We start from the raw sequence: 17,995 nt of genomic DNA on the forward strand, positions 1-17,995 counted from the left end.
CTGTTGAAGAATATTCATACAGCTCAAGCTTTGTTCTTACAAGCGTTCGCAGAAAGTTAATTTCAGCCTTTTGTAGCTTTGTTTAATCAAGAAACCAAGTTTGTTTCATGAGTAAGTGAAATTAGTTTGCAAAGGAAACAGTTTACAAAGGTTAGGTCATTCAGAAATACTGTCTGACCTGTCACAGAGCCCAGGTATCAATCCCTCTCTACACACTACTTCCCACAAGCAGTTGTTAGCTCAAATACACTCATAAAAAACTATTCACTTTTGAATGAAACAAATTTGTCCATATTATGATCAGTTTGTGGACAACTTGAACAGAAGGGATCAGTTCTCTGACTATACGGTTTGCAATAAGAAATTCAACCACCTCTAATAGAGTCAACCAGGCTTGAACATTCTACTCAAGAACATTGTTGCTCAATGTTCCATTCTATGCATCTGATGAAGTGGGCTCTAGCCCATGAAAGCTTATGCTCTAATAAATTTGTTAGTCTCTAAGGTGCCACAAGTACTCCTGTTCTTATTGTTGCTAAAGTCATCTTCCTGGCTCATCACCTGGACCTGATCAACTCCCTCCGAGTCCCTCCACCAGCTCCCCCTTCACCTTCACATCAAACTCTCGCTTCTTAAGTCAGATCCGCAGCTGATGTTAAATGAGCATAGCTTCATTGACTTCAGTGGAGCTACACGGATTTAAAACAGTTTGGGACCTGGCCCCTTGTCTTTAACTGTACGGTCCTTCACAACATAGCCCTACACTTGCTAGCTTATTTACTAACCTATCATGCCACTGATCCTAGCCTTCCCTCCACCAGCATTTCCAGCTTTTACTATTCACGAGTCAGCATCTGCTTTAAAACTCCATGTTTGCTTTCTCTCCCACTGCCCCTTATGCCTGGGGGAAAACTCCATGAATAAATCTGCGGGGACACTACCTCATCCTCCTTGTGACTCCCCTCCGCTGCGATGCCTCGAAACCCAGATTGCTGATCATGGCTAGACAGCTGACAAGCTGTGACTATCCCTCCTTCCCTTCTTTCATTCCTTTATGCCCTTCTTCCCCATCTCTATCCCCAACTTAAAAGAAAACTACAATCCATGTAGCTAAGCAAGCTGGGCCAATTCTTTACTGGATTCAATTGCTGGTATGTTGTATCCCCCCCGCTACCCTTTGATATCTTTCCACCTTCATGGCAGGTTTTGTCACTCTTCTAGGTCTGTATAGTGCCCAGCACAACAGGAGCCCCAATCCCAACTAAGATGACCAGACATTTGTTATGCCTAGTAGTGAAGATGAAAAATACTAGCTCACACACACACACAAGGATCACCCACTGTGTAAGACTGCCAGTCAATTTTCTATTTAATAAACTTCACCTGCCTCTTGTGTTTTTGGGACACCTTCTGTCCCTGCTTGGCTTCAACTCCTCTTTTGTTCCTTCTGTGCCTCTTGCTGCACGGTTTTGTGTGCACACTGTTTCCTCTCTTCCTTTCTTCCTTCCCACTCCACCTCCTTACGTCCTTTCCCCTTTCCTTCCCTACACTGGGTTCAGTCCTCTGCCCCTTTATGTCTGTTGTGCGTCATCTTCCCCAATCCTCCCTCAAATATTTCTCTGCTCTTTAAACGCATCCTCTCAATCACTCATTTGCCCATCTTGCCCCCGCCCCTTACCTCTCCACCAGCTCCTGGCCTCCCACTCCCACCCATGCAGACAACAGTGGCAGCCTGGCCCTCTGCTCCCCAGCTCACCCACATGGCCTGAAAAAGAAAACAGTAACACCTACTCTGCTCTCCTGCTCCCTCAACATAAAAACAATACAGACACCTCCCTCCCTCTCTCCCCTCAGGCCTCTGCTGCCTGGTCACTTCCTTCTTAAAGGAACATAACACCAGGGCCACTCTGCTCCCAAGTTTATCGCTACCTTCAGAGACAAGAACCTGCAGCTCCAGCTGTCCTGTTCCCTGCCCATCAACAGACACACTCCAAAGTGATATCTGCTTCGGGCACATGGTTTTTAAAGCTCTGGCTCAATTGAGGCTCCTATTTTTGGTCATTTCTGTAAAAGGCATGAATTAGAGCAACTACTTTAGAAGCTTAAAGCTTCTTTTTTTTTTTTTTCTTATTGGTATTTTATTACCAGAGTGCAAATTTTAGCCATTAATGATCTACATATACTTCAGAAACACATTCCAGCCTTCACACCCATGCTTCGTGAGAGAGCCATAGAGACCATGATGGCAGCACAAACTCATATTCTGTTAGTGCTATCAGTCATTAGAATACATTCAATTTCATCCTGTTACCTGATAGTTTCTGCCATCCTTGAATTCCATGGTCCCATATCCTTCTTTATGGCTAAGATAAAATGATCCGGTAAATTTGGAACTCTCGGGCCAAAAGTACGTCCCTTTGCCATGGCGATGGTCCTTGTAAAACTGCCCCACATACCTCTGTAAAGCACCAGAAAAAGAGGAAAATGATACAGCTGAGGGAAGAGAAATAAGTGGCTTGTAATTGTTCCTCACTACAATGGAGCAATACTAGAGAAGACGCCCACACAAGATCTTGGTATATACAGAGTGTCAAGCCATTGTGCATCTTTGGAAAACTAGCCAAAATCGTGACCCCATTGAAGCCAATGAAAAAACTCCCCTCAAGTTCAACTAGGCCAGGATTTCACCTACTATTTTTCCAGTGACATATGGTAGGGCCTGTAACTCCCAACACTTTAGAAGGAGATAAGTCCAAATGTTCACACATTCAAGTGCCCCAAGTCACAATGGGACACAGAGTAAGCCAGTAGATATTTAAACGCTCGGCAGCTGACCCAGCTCTTTTGTGTGTACATATGAAATAGGGAGGTATTGAAGTTGCAGTACCAGGGAAATCCAGAGTATCCACAGAAACATATATTTGGCTCAAAATCAGGTGCCCATGCTATAAATGTATGCCCAGTTGCAGACCAGAGATGGGTCTGTCTGGAGCAGCTGTCTCCAACTTACTTACTCTAACCTGGAGAAGCCCTGTGTTGAAAGAGACATCACCCCAGGCCCTTCATCCTTCACTGATCTCTCCCTGGCAGGTCAGTCATCCATCCATCACCCTGTTCTCTCCTATCAGATTCCCAGGCCACTAACCCCTGGAAGAAGGAGCCTCTGCTCCCCCACAGCTATTCTTAGAAGGCCCCAGGTACACAGTTGACCCTGAATCCTATAATAAAGTCCAACAGTTCGTTCCCACTGGAGCTAGACTAAGCCAGAGGGACCTGCTGGCTCCCTCTAGTGTGCAATCCTGAGAAAACAGTCCCTGTACCTCCAGAGAGTCCAGTCTAACAAATGAAGTGTGAATTGGTGGGTAGGACTTTCACCATAACAGCTGTTAGTCAAGGTAATACATTTTTATACACGGATACATGAGAAGGGGAGGTAAAAATCCAGCCAGCATGAATTCACCAAGGGAAGGTCATGCCTGACTAATCTAATCGCCTTTTATGATGAGATTACTGGTTCTGTGGATGAAGGGAAAGCAGTGGATGTATTGTTTCTTGACTTCAGCAAAGCTTTTGACACGGTCTCCCACAGTATTCTTGTCAGCAAGTTAAGGAAGTATGGGCTGGATGAATGCACTACAAGGTGGGTAGAAAGCTGGCTAGATTGTCGGGCTCAACGGGTAGTGATCAATGGCTCCATATCTAGTTGGCAGCCGGTATCAAGTGGAGTACCCCAAGGGTTGGTCCTGGGGCCAGTTTTGTTCAATATCTTCATAAATGATCTGGAGGATGGTCTGGATTGCACTCTCAGCAAATTTGCGGATGATACTAAACTGGGAGGAGTGGTAGATACGCTGGAGGGGAGGGATAGGATACAGAAGGACCTAGACAAATTGGAGGATTGGGCCAAAAGAAATCTGATGAGGTTCAATAAGGATAAGTGCAGGGTCCTGCACTTAGGACGGAAGAACCCAATGCACAGCTACAGACTAGGGACCGAATGGCTAGGCAGCAGTTCTGCGGAAAAGGACCTAGGGGTGACAGTGGACGAGAAGCTGGATATGAGTCAGCAGTGTGCCCTTGTTGCCAAGAAGGCCAATGGCATTTTGGGATGTATAAGTAGGGGCATAGCGAGCAGATCGAGGGACGTGATCGTTCCCCTCTATTCGACATTGGTGAGGCCTCATCTGGAGTACTGTGTCCAGTTTTGGGCCCCACACTACAAGAAGGATGTGGATAAATTGGAGAGAGTCCAGCGAAGGGCAACATAAATGATTAGGGGACTGGAACACATGAGTTATGAGGAGAGGCTGAGGGAACTGGGATTGTTTAGCCTGCAGAAGAGAAGAATGAGGGGGGATTTGATAGCTGCTTTGAACTACCTGAAAGGGGGTTCCAAAGAGGATGGCTCTAGACTGTTCTCAATGGTAGCAGATGACAGAACGAGGAGTAATGGTCTCAAGTTGCAGTGGGGGAGGTTTAGATTGGATATTAGGAAAAACTTTTTCACTAAGAGGGTGGTGAAACACTGGAATGCGTTACCTAGGGAGGTGGTAGAATCTCCTTCCTTAGAGGTTTTTAAGGTCAGGCTTGATAAAGCCCTGGCTGGGATGATTTAACTGGGAATTGGTCCTGCTTTGAGCAGGGGGTTGGACTAGATGACCTTCTGGGGTCCCTTCCAACCCTGATATTCTATGATTCTATGAAAATCCGGTTACAACTTTAACATTGAACCTACCTATTCTTCTAATATAACTACCATATTAAAAAAAAAACAAAAAACAAACAACCCCTAATTGAGCCTTCTCGTTTTTGTAGGGGGATAAACCTCAATATTGATGAAAAATGATTAATGAAACTCTAATATATAGAGCTTCCACATCCCTAGCAGGTGTATATCTAACCTGTTTCTTAAAAACCTCCAGTGATGAAGATTCCACTACCTTCCTAGGTAATCTATTCCAATGCTTAACTATCCTTACAATTAGCAAGTTTTTTCTCATGTCTAACCTAAATCTTCCTTGCTGCAACTTAAGCTGATTACTTCCTGTCCTGTCCTCAGTAGATAAGAAGAACAATTTATCACCCTCCTCTTAATAACAACCTTTTATATACCTGAAGACTGTGTCCCCTACCGCCAGTCTTCTCTTCTCCAGGCGAAACAAACCCAATGTTTTCAATCTTCCCTCATGGGGCATGTTTTCTAGACTTTTCATCATTTTTGTTGCTCTCCTCTGGACTTTCTCCAGTTTATCAACTCTTTGCTGAAGCGTGGTGCCCAGAACTAGACACAATACTCCAGCTGAGGCCCTATCAATGCTGAGTAGAGCAGAAGAATTACTTCTCATGTCTTGCTTACAATACTCCTGCTAATACATCCCAGAAGAATGTTCGCCTTTTTGCGACAGTATTACACTGTTGAGTCATATTTAGCTTGTGATCCACTATAACCCTCAGATACTTTTCAGCAATACTCCTTCCTAGGCATTCACTTCCCATCTTGTATTTGTGCAATTGAGTATTCCTTCCTAAGTGTAGTACTTTGCATTTGTACTTATTGAATTTAATTCTATTTATTTCAGACCATTTCTCCAGTTTGTCAAGATAATTTTGAATTCTAATCTTGTCATCCAAAGTGCTTGCAACCCTCCCAGCTTAGTATCATCCACAAACTTTGTAAATGTACTCTCTATGCAATTATCCAAACAATAGATGAAGTTATTGAATAGAACTGGACCCAGAACAGATCCCTGTGGGATCCCACTCAATATAATCTTCCAGTTTAACTGTGATATCTACTCTGAGTACAGTTTTCCTGTCAGTTGTGCACCCATCTTATAGTAAGTAGGTTTGTCTAGTCTATATTTCCCTAGTGTGCTTATGGGAAGGTCATGTGAGACAGTATCAAAAAGCCTTTTAAAGTTGGAGATATATCACACCTACTTATTCCGCCCCATCCAATTCATGTTGACTTCACCTTTTGCCCAAGTGCAGCTTGTTTATACAGGTGAAGTCCAGGCTCCCTGGCTACCATCCAAGGACCTGTATACATGGAGCAGTAATACAGACTACAGGCGTGTGACTGCGAAAGCACACTAATGTGTTGCGCATTAATTGGTCCAGGTAGACCCTGCTGGTGAAAACTAAAGATTCCCCAGTGCATTTTAATGTAGTGCTCTTTGAAACAGTACTACATGTATATACAAAGAGAAAGCCCTGAAAACACCCAGTTTTTGGACATTATGTAGAATTCAAAAATTGTGAAAAATAACTCCTGAAAAATGAAATTAATAAACTCAAAAAACAGAAGCCCTATGACAGTTTTAGTTTATTACAAGCTCACCTTGACTGAATTTTAGAAGATACCTACATGTTCTTGGACAATAGGATAGATCACATTCTTATGTTTTGGGGTGTTTATTTTATTAAAGGAGTGTTTATTAAAGTATGTTCAAGCTAACTAACAAAACTAGGAAACCTCTACAGGCACAAAAGGTGTCAAGGAGAATGAGATCTCCTGGGCTGTGAAAGCATATTTCACCAGACTCTTAAATGCAGCTTTAGCATTTCTGTTTTGCTTTAATATTGTATATTCTGTCTGAAGGACTATAAAAATGTTGGCTATTGTGATTTTTTGCCATGAATACAGTGTTCATAGAATCATAGAATATCAGGGTTGGAAGGGACCCCAGAAGGTCATCTAGTCCAACCCCCTGCTCAAAGCAGGACCAATTCCCAGTTAAATCATCCCAGCCAGGGCTTTGTCAAGCCTGACCTTAAAAACCTCTAAGGAAGGAGATTCTACCACCTCCCTAGGTAATGCATTCCAGTGTTTCACCATCCTCTTAGTGAAAAAGTTTTTCCTAATATCCAATCTAAACCTCCCCCACTGCAACTTGAGACCATTACTCCTCGTTCTGTCATCTGCTACCATTGAGAACAGTCTAGAGCCATCCTCTTTGGAACCCCCTTTCAGGTAGTTCAAAGCAGCTATCAAATCCCCCCTCATTCTTCTCTTCTGCAGGCTAAACAATCCCAGCTCCCTCAGCCTCTCCTCATAAGTCATGTGTTCCAGACCCCTAATCATTTTTCTTGCCCTTCGCTGGACTCTCTCCAATTTATCCACATCCTTCTTGTAGTGTGGGGCCCAAAACTGGACACAGTACTCCAGATGAGGCCTCACCAATGTCGAATAGAGGGGAACGATCACGTCCCTCGATCTGCTCGCTATGCCCCTACTTATACATCCCAAAATGCCATTGGCCTTCTTGGCAACAAGGGCACACTGCGGACGCATATCCAGCTTCTTGTCCACTGTCACCCCTAGGTCCTTTTCCGCAGAACTGCTGCCTAGCCATTCGGTCCCTAGTCTGTAGCGGTGTATTGGATTTTTCCATCCTAAGTGCAGGACCCTGCACTTATCCTTATTGAACCTCATCAGATTTCTTTTGGCCCAATCCTCCAATTTGTCTAGGTCCTTCTGTATCCTATCCCTCCCCTCCAGCGTATCTACCACTCCTCCCAGTTTAGTATCATCCGCAAATTTGCTGAGAGTGCAATCCACACCATCCTCCAGATCATTTATGAAGATATTGAACAAAACCGGCCCCAGGATCGACCCTTGGGGCACTCCACTTGATACCGGCTGCCAACTAGACATGGAGCCATTGATCAATACCCGTTGAGCCCGACAATCTAGCCAGCTTTCTACCCACCTTATAGTGCATTCATCCAGCCCATACTTCCTTAACTTGCTGACAAGAATACTGTGGGAGACCGTGTCAAAAGCTTTGCTAAAGTCAAGAAACAATACATCCACTGCTTTCCCTTCATCCACAGAACCAGTAATCTCATCATAAAAGGCGATTAGATTAGTCAGGCATGACCTTCCCTTGGTGAATCCATGCTGGCTGTTCGGTAGGAGTTTTCGGTTGCAAACAGTGGGTGAAGATACTGCAGATTGTAATCTTGAGAGACATATGGTTTAAAGTTAAAAACCACCAGGAATGTCTTCTCAAAGACCAGGCACCTCCCCATTCTTAAAGAATGTCTTTTCCTAGGACCTAACAGAAAAAAGTGACACATAGCATGTAGTATATCAAGGCTACAAAACTATGTCAAAAGCCTCTTTATCACCCTTTGTCTCACCCTCCTCATTTCAAAGAGGAAAACCTAGTATTTCAAAAACACACCCCTATTGAAAGAACTCTAGAATATTCTTATTGAACCCAATTCCTTTGATAAACATTCTAAAAGTCTTAATTCTTTTAATGATAAGGAAAACATATATAGTTGGGAATTGTTTTAAGAAGTTCTTGGTTACTCAACACAATGAAACGTAAAACCTTTGTTCAGTCTTTAAATACATTACATGGTCTGTGTGTATAAAAACATCTTCTGTATTTTCCACAGTATGCATCCGATGAAGTGAGCTGTAGCTCACGAAAGCTTATGCTCAAATAAACTGGTTAGTCTCTAAGGTGCCACAAGTACTCCTTTTCTTTAAATGGTATTAGTTTCTTTGGTGTAATCTGCAAATGTTTTCTATTTAAATCCAATTATCTAATGTTATAACTGAGGATTTAGCTCACCTTTAATCATAGCATCCCTTAAGGCGTAGTACAAAGACAATCATTAAGGGACAATTAAGAGAGATAGTCATTAAGATATGGCTTACCATATCTTGTTTCTCTTTTCTGAGTAATTTGGGGATAAAATTACCTGATGCTCAACACCTTAAAACATACCCATTCTCCCCTATATGATGTTTCTACAATTTCCGGTGCATCAAAGCACCAGATGGCTTGCTAATGTCCCACTGATATGTGGACTATGTTGTGACTATCCTCAGTAAAATTATTATAGTCCAGACAAAATGACTGGATAATTTGGGGATTAGTAATAGAATCTGACATGGATCCTTTCACTTCTAGGTCACCAATTTGAGTCCTACCTTAATTGACAGAGACTAAAAATCATTACCCTCCATGAAACAAATCATTGATGCCTGTCCAGTAGGAGCTGAACAGAGGTATGCATCACCAAAGACACTGAGCCACCACTACAGGCATTAACTGACATTTGTTGGCACTCTCAGGAGAAAGACAAAGGACCAAATGGGCTCTTTGAGAAGGTCCTTGCAGGTCAAGGGTGAGGAACATTGGTGAATGATGTGAAAAAGCTTACAGTGCCAAAGTCTGAGCTGCATCTGTTTACTAGAATGAGGTCCATTTTCTACGGCTGGTGACATAAAGCCAGTTAAATGAACTTCTAAAGAAATGCAGACGGAACGAGTTAAATATATTCCCATTTGGGTGTTGCAGGAACTCAGGGGTGCACCTCAGATGCCCCCTCTCCCCAGGTAATGAGTCCCCAATTCTGATTACATTGTTCTGACGGAATCCCCTGCTGAACAAACTACAGGGCAACACTCATGATTGCCACAGATGAAACTATGTCCAAGGGGAGCTGATAGGAAGCGGGGGTTTTTCGCCTTCTTCTGCAGCATGGGCCACGGGTCACTTGCTGGAGGATTCTCTGCACCTTGAAGTCTTTAAACCATGATTTGAGGACTTCAATAGCTCAGACACAGGTGAGAGCTTTATTGCAGGAGTGGGTGGGTGAGATTCTGTGGCCTGCATTGTGCAGGAGGTCAGACTAGATGATCATAATGGTACCTTCTGACCTTAATATCTATGAGTCTATGAGATAAAGCCCAATATTCAAGTACTAAACCTTTCAGGCCTGCAGAACCAATTGAACTATGTACAGAGCAATAGGGTCCAAGTACAAAACTGCCTTTGACATTTCTGCAGGAAAAGGAGAAATGAGAAGCAGATTTGGGGGCAGAGGGCTTGCGTTACCTCTGCTGGAGATAGTGAAAGTGATTCTGTTATGCTGCGGTGGTTAATCCTACAGAAGGCATTCAACTGTACAGAGAAAGGAACAGTGAAAAGAAGAGAGTTGAGAAAAAGACTAAGAGCTAGGGATGCGCCTGAAACACACCCTAAGGAACAACAGAGAAACAAAGGTGAAATTCAGTGAAAATCAAGAGGTGAGACCCAGCCCAAGGACCCCAAAAAAGAGCAGCGTACAGAATTGTCCATGCAAAGCTACGAGTGAAATACCCCAGGAGACAGCAAGAGAACAGCCCAAAGGAAAATGAGCACTTAAGACTGACAAAATGGAGTGACCCAGTGAAGCACAAGAAGTGTCCAAGAGCAACCAGGGAAGGAGCAGCACAGGGAGTCTGCCAAGAGCAGAGAGGGAAAAGAGCACTGAATGGCCAGAGGGAACGGAGCATCTGCAGGCTGATCTCAAGGAGGGGACCTAAAGAGAACATAAGAGAAAACAATTGTAACTCTGATTTCATTCTTTACTCTCCTTGATCCAGAGAAAGGGTTAATAGGTAGGTCAATGTTCCCAAATTCATTCCTCTAAAAAGGGCCCCAAGCCCTTTGAGAAGGCTTCACTTTGTACATTTAGGGCCAGTGAAAAGAAAAAAGGATGGCAGCCAGCGGAAAGAAAAAAGGATGGCAGCAACCAAGACTTGGATGGGGGGGTCTCATATTAAACAACACCTTTGCTATGTGCTTGGAGGAAAGATGGTATTGAACTGTTCTTACTAATATTACATTTCTTTCCTTAAGGGAACATATTGCCACTGCAGTTTTTATAGCCCAATGTCTCAAAGGAAAAGAAATTTACCTTCCTGTTGGTGCTTCAAAAGATCGCACAGATATGGTACAGAAAGGTACCAAAGCCTTCTAGTCACTCGACACTGGCCACAGCCCAGGAGTGAAGTGTCATCAACCTAACAGATTTAATTTAATTCATATACAGCAAAACCTGAAAACACTGATTTATCAAATATTCTGATCTCCAAGACAACTAGTGCAACAAATCTCACAGATTCTTAGACAGATGACACCGAGGTGAGTGAGGTAATATCTTTTATTGGACCAAATTCTGTTGGTGAGAGAGACAAGTTTTCGAGTTTTACACAGAGCTCTTCTTCAGGTATGGGGATTTCTAATAATTTCTAAGTTAGTTTTCCTCAGGCAGGCAGCCATTTATGTAGGTTTGCCAGGCATCTATTTTTCCACTGGAATACCCAGTCGAAAAGGGACCTTGGTGGCTCCAGTCAGCACTGGTGACCAGGCCACAAAGTCTGGTCGGCAGCGCAGCAGGGCTAAGGCAGGCTCCCTACCTGCCCTGGCTCCACATAGCTCCAAGAAGTGGCCAGCATATCCAGCTCCTAGATGCAGGAGCTGCCACTGGGAGCTGCAGGGGAGGCGCCTGTGGGTGCAGGCAGCGCACAGAGCCCCCTGGCCCATCCACCTTGGAGCTGGACTTGCTGGCTGCTTCCGGGAGCCACCTGAGGTAAGCGCTGCCTGGAGCCCACAGCCCTCTCCCCTCCCACACTCAAAACCCCTCAGCCCCAGCCCAGAGCCCCCTCCTACACCCCAAACCCCTCATCCCCGGCCCCACTCCAGAGCCCGCACCCCCAGCAGGAGCCCTCACCCCCTCCCACATCCCAACCCCCTGCCCCAGCCCAGTAAAAGTGAGCGAAGGTGGGGAAGAGCAAGCGGCAGAGGAAGGGGAACCTCGGAGAAGGGGTGGGGCCTCAGGGAAGGGCGGGGTAGAGGTTGGGGCAAGGGTGTTCGGTTTTGTGCAATTAGAAAATTGGCAACTCTACATATATGAGAAATTTCTCAAGAAATCTTTTTCACATCTAATTTAACAGGGTCAAAGTCCATCTTATAAGAAATAGCAAGTTATGACTAACTGCATAGAAACTCCAACAGCTCCATGATAATGTTCAGTATATTCACAGAAAAAAGGAAAGAGAAATGTTAATTTTTATGTTTTCACAAGGTATGAACACACCACCTTTATAATATAAGGCAGATAGACACATTCTCCACTAGGCTACATCCATGGGAAATTACAGTGATTAAATTAGCAAGAGAACAGCTCACCTGATCAATGAGTGCAATAGAAACATATTGAGAATTACTAACATTAATAAAAATGGAGCACAAGAGATAACGTTCAAACAAGGTGAGTTCCCCACTCCAATCCAGGATCTATCTGCTTGCAAAAATTTCATTAAAATTAGACTTATTACTGTATATTAGTTTTTACTTCAATCAAAAGTAGTGGTTCTGCAAGGTGCTCAGCATATCTCTGAATTGGAACTAAAATTAATTTTTTTGCTAAATGATTAAATGTAATTACACATCAAAAATGTAGTGATCTACTGGACAAAGGGAAGAGATATAAACAGAATACACTCTTAACTAGATTTGAAGTCACTAGCTTTGAAAGAGCCAATAAGCTACACAGTAGCCGGCAGTCATGGAAATTTTACGTATTATTATCAGGAAAAATATATTGAAAATTGCAAGAAAAAAATAAAGAAAATACGGGTTACAGTGTTCAGGCCGTTCTCTAGTTCACAGCAAGACCTACATGCTTGCACATATTACTTGATTTATGGGACAGACTAGCCCTGCAGGTGGTTAGAAAAATGTATGTTTGCTCTTGCAGGGTTTTCTATGAGGCTTCCCCTTACAGGGAAATGACTAGTGGGCCTACAGAGTTACAGGGGCAAAGCCTCTCAGCCATGCAGGCTGTAGAGACACATGGAGAAAGGACTCCCTAGATCTACAGACCCAGGAGCCATCTCCATGGACAGCAGCCCCTCCTTTCCCTCCCCCAACTCACTGGGCCTTCCACTCTGCTACCAGCTGCAGGGACTTCTCCCATGTATCACTCTTTAGTAACATTAGGCGCTTAGTAAATATTCTCATTGTTATTTATAGCACTTTACAGTTTGAACACATGGACAAATGCTAATCATTTGTCACAGCATCCGCATGAGGTAAGCGAGTGTTACAGTCATTTTTAAAGCATAAATAGACATCTTATGATTCATTCTCATAATACTTGTTTGCATAACAAGAATACTACTATACCTATTTACAGACAGTGAAACCAACACAGAGACAAACAGCCTGATCCTGTGCCCGTGCATACCCAAAACTACCAGCAAAGCTGTTGGGATATCTGGGTGTGCCGGGAGCATAGGATAGGGACCTAACTGATGTACTCAGAGCCGTGCAGCAAGCCAATGACAGAACTATGATTAGGACACAGAGTTCCTAGTTCCCAATCTCAGCCAACTAGAAAATACTGCTTTATTAGAGCAGTACTGACTATGCCCCAGGTTCTAGATCAGGGCCCCATTTTGCTAGGCACACAACAACAAAAAATGGTTCTTGTTTCTCCATCGCAATTTCTAATGTAAATATCTGAGGGCATTTTAATAAGTTTCACAAATTCAGCAGGTACCACTAAGTGAACCTGGCATCTTCCCACCACAATGCAATCATCTTCTAATATGATAAATCTATAGATACTCAGACTGAGGCCATGCTAAATCTTAGAAGTAACAGAACAAATTGATTTACCTGCAACTTTGAATCCTGTTTCATTTTTACTGTTATTATATTACTAACCAGCAGGTGGAGAGACAGAACCATTCTAAGAAGTAACAGTGTGACATTGAGAGTTCTCGACTGTTATAATGTCCCACCAATAAAAATATAAATATGAAAATATAAAGCACCTGTTTCACCTCTTCTTGCTTATTTAAAAAAAAAAAAGCTGGATCTATCTATCTATCTAGTTTGGTGTAAGTAAGAGTATCAGAAAGATGCAAATGTATGTAAACATTTGTATTTGTAGCATGTTCCCTTATACTTCTTCACTAAATGGGTTTGCAAAAGTAGACTGTCTAGTATATTACAACTGTATAACAGGGGTAAATTTGTGATTATGTTTGACTAATCCACTGCACAATAAACGTTTTGAAAGTCTAGTCACACAAAGTCAGACCAAGTATAAAATGCCAGTATCAGTGAGAGAAGGATTTATTCAATGTAATATTTCTCCACAGCAGACACGAATTTGAGCAAACTTCCCAAAGGACTAGAAGTATTAACTTTTAGAGCATAGTTCTCCAGCGAAAAGTAACATATGGGATGACCTCAATCCCATTTAGAGTAATCAGACTGGTATATCAAAAAGGCACTGCTCGACAACACAACTTCCTATATTAAATTCAAGACAAAGAAGTAGATGTTGGATTTTTAGAATGGACTATGAAAGGAGAATACAGTAGGGCAACTAGAGGACTGAATGTTCAAGTCCAAAGTGCAAAAGGACAGTATGAAAGTCAAGGCCTAAAAGATGAAACAGTGGCATGATCAAACTGCTAGCACTCAAAGGAGGAAATACCATAGTGAAATCTTGATTTCTTACTAAAATGGCTGATACTGCACAGAAATAAGATAATATTTGATAAATGTCATTGATGGTAGCCTACAAGTAATGTCAGGTACATAAAAGGACTATTAGCCAAACTTATATTGGCATTAACAAAATGATGGCTGAATATCAGATTGTAAACTAATTTCCATCCTGCCTTAAAACTGAATTAATGTTTAAACCTTAAAAGTTCTTCTTCCAATATTAAAACTACAAGCACCAAAGCAAATGCAAACTAGTTTACAATTTCTGATATTTGGATCCCATGCAGTTAATGTTTCGTTCTGTAACTATTTGGCAACACAGTGGCTGCCAATAGGACATACTGACATACCTATTTTATGTTAAAAGAAAAGGAGTACTTGTGGCACCCCAGAGACTAACAAATTTATTTGAGCATATGCTTTCGTGAGCTACAGCTCACTTCATCTTATGCTCAAATAAATTTGTTAGTCTCTGAGGTGCCACAAGTACTCCTTTTCTTTTTGTGGATACAGACTAACACGGCTGCTATTCTGAAACCTATTTTATGTTAATAACTTTAACAGAATTCCCAGTTTTAGCATGAGGAGCAGTGCTTGCTGAACTTTCAGCATACTGTGTTGTGCACCATAAATGCAGCATTTGTAAAAGGCAAAAATATACATCCTATTTGACAGGCAGAGACTTATTTATTTACTACTCCTTGTATATTGATTTGAAGAGTGATAAACTTACCAATGTGTGTTCCTTAACATCATTATGTACAAATCAAACCTGCCATCAGATAGACATGCACTTAATGTAAATTTTAAATAGAATAAACCAGTTTACCTCACCATTGACCCATGAGAATTCTCCATAACCAAGCTTTAGATCAAACCCAAATTCCCCTTTGTAACTGGAACCATCTGGCCATTCCTGAATGCCACTTGTAAGTATGATCCTATTACTGCTAATGTCATCTTCAGTCAATTTCACTAACTGTTCACCATCTTCTTCCTCTTCATCCAAGAGACTGGAACCTTGTTCAACATAGTCTTCTGTTTCTTCTTCTCTGATCAGACTAGAACCTTGTTCATAATCATCTTCTGTATCTTCTTTGATCAGCCTGAAACTACACTCAGAAGAGACACAAAATTCAAATCAGAGTCCCAAACTAACACCATATGAAGCTGCAACTATTTTGCTTCACACAGAATAAAAAAATCTAACTCCAATATAACCATTTCAAACACACACTGTTTACTGCACAATACCTAATACTGATGGTATACAAAATCAAGGAACACACTGAAGGCAGAGGAAAAATATTATTCCAGAAGTCCAGACTAAACAGGCTGCACCTCTATAATGGGCCATTTTATAGAACGAGAAGAATAGGTCTTCTTGTTAATATAAATGAGTTAATCAAACATAGGAGATATGTATGAAAATGATGACAAACGAGTAAGTACTTTGGATAACCATTCCAATTTAGTACCAAAGTAAAAGCAACACAGAGCTGAAGGTATACACTTCTCACAAACCCCATTGCAACTGGTGAAGCATGGCTCCCATCCCAAACACATACAGTCAAACAAGCTTCTAAGAATATAAGAAATGCAGATTCCTTTGACAATGCACTTTTAGAACACATTCATCATTAACACCTGCCACCGACAAACCGAAATACTATGTGTATATTCTCTCCCCCCAACACATACATATACAAACTCTCACGTACATAATGACATACCCAACACCCTCACATGTACAATCCCACTTTCACATCACGCCCCAAGGTACCGTCCTACTGGCAGACATACACACCCCTGAACACATGCACTTCACACATCCCATGCATAGGGTTGCAAACCCTCCAGGATTCTCCTGGAGTCTCCAGGAATTAAAATTAATCTTTAATTAAAGATAATGTCAGGTGATGAAACCTCCAGGAATTCATCCAACCAAAGTTGGTAACCCTACCTATGCATGGAGCATGGCACATGCATGTACACAGACTCAAAGCTCCTGCACCCTCTGACACACGCATGTGAACACACAAGCACCCCAATCCCTGCATACACACATCCCACATATGTACACACACACTTGGAATCCCTGTATACAACTGCACTTCCCCATGTATATGCCCTCCAAGCCCATGCACAAATGTGTGCTCCCACACGTGTATGCATGCACACATTCCAAGCTCCTGCACACCACATACGTGCACACACACACAAACACCCCAACCCTGCCATACACACGTACTTCACGTGCATTCATGTGTATGCACGGACTCCGCGCTCCTGGACACACATGCACGCTCCCACGCGTGGGCACACGAAAACTCCCAGTCCCTGCGCGCACACAAGTACTTCACATGCCCATTCCCACACGCTTGTGCACACAGACACACACTCCAAGCCCCGGCACGCGCACACACACACACACACACACACACACACACACACACTGCGCTCTCTGCCCTTCGCCCAAGCTGCAGGCGGGCCATGACCCCGGCCTCGGCACAGGAAACCCCGAGCTCCCCCCGACACCCACCCAGCAGCGGCAGGCGGCTCCATCAGCCCGTCCCAGCGCAGCCCCGGCCAGCGCCGCGGGCCCGACCACTGCTGGGGCGGGGGCGCGAGGGAGCAGCGGTCCCGCGGGGAGGAGCGGCGAGTCCAGCATTAGCCCCAGCGCGGAGGGGGACCACCGAGCTACGTAACCCGCCTCCCGCCGGCTCCAGCACAGGGCGCTCCAACCCCTCCCCCCGTCCCCCGAGCCCACATGGACTGTGCCAGAGTCCGGGTTTCCATGGAGACCCAGGTGTGTGTTTGTGAAACTGGCCTCTCCCTTGCTTGCCATTGGCCCCCCCGGCCCAGCAAGCCCCGCCCCCACCCAGTGCTGGCCCGTGCTGCGAGGGGTGCGGGGAATTTCTGAACAGACGTTCATTTATTACACTACTAGGGGGACGGACAGATTCAATGATGGCACAAAACTAGGCACTGAAGGAATATTCAGCAGCCGTTATTTTATTATTTTTAACTTCACGCCCACATTCAAAAGTTTTCTATTCCTCTGCTTATTCCCAAATGCCTCTCGCTCTGGCTTATCCGTGCCCTCTGTAGAAAACTGGAGCCCTCTTTTTAACCCCTGCTGCCCCATTCAACTTCCTGAGTTCTCAGAAACCGGGAAACCACGCACCCCATGCTCTACCTTCTGGGAGGGCATTAAGGGGCATTCCAGACATAGCCGTTGGTTCTCCAGGCCAAGATTTGGGAGCAGAGGGCATGACAAAAAATGAAAAGTGTAACACCTTCTCCTTCAGGTAACAAAGGGCAGGTGGAGAGAGAAAACCTCTATCTGCTGCTGCTTTTGCTCTCTCTGTTGAGTCTATAGGTAACAGTGCCGCCTCCCAGATTCTCTTGCAACTGCAGACTAGAAAGTAAAGCCTCAAATTCTTAGGTTGCTAGGAAACCATACATGATTCCTTAGTAGGGCAAGGAGAGGTCATAGTTACTCAGCATGCATGTGGTCTGTCCTTAGTGTGATGTCATTATTAGGTTAACACGGGCCATTTTTTAAAGAAAACTCACAGCATTAGATTTTCAACTAGTAATAAACAATCCTACTAATTAATTTAGGTTAAATCCTGTTTAAGTTACAAGAGTACTGCTACTGAAGGTGGGGAGATTGC

General features: G+C 43.4%; 1 protein-coding gene across 5 annotated transcripts in view; it reads right to left on the reverse strand.

Annotated features, from left to right (window-relative positions):
* Nucleotides 1-16,951, reverse strand: part of ANKMY1 (ankyrin repeat and MYND domain containing 1) — a 58,256-nt gene extending 41,305 nt beyond the window's left edge. For all 5 annotated transcript variants that reach the window (XM_073360054.1, XM_073360051.1, XM_073360050.1 and 2 more), the window contains exons 1-3: nt 16,858-16,951; nt 15,145-15,427; nt 2,312-2,458 (exon numbers count right to left, since the gene is read on the reverse strand). In XM_073360054.1, coding sequence (XP_073216155.1) covers nt 2,312-2,458; nt 15,145-15,427; nt 16,858-16,880 — 453 coding nt within the window. In that variant the 5' untranslated portion in view covers nt 16,881-16,951. The remainder of the gene's footprint in view (nt 1-2,311; nt 2,459-15,144; nt 15,428-16,857) is intronic.
* Between the last annotated feature and the right edge of the window lie 1,044 nt (nt 16,952-17,995).

This window comes from Lepidochelys kempii, chromosome 9 (genome assembly GCF_965140265.1).
Source record: "Lepidochelys kempii isolate rLepKem1 chromosome 9, rLepKem1.hap2, whole genome shotgun sequence".
Taxonomy (NCBI): Eukaryota; Metazoa; Chordata; order Testudines; family Cheloniidae; genus Lepidochelys; species Lepidochelys kempii.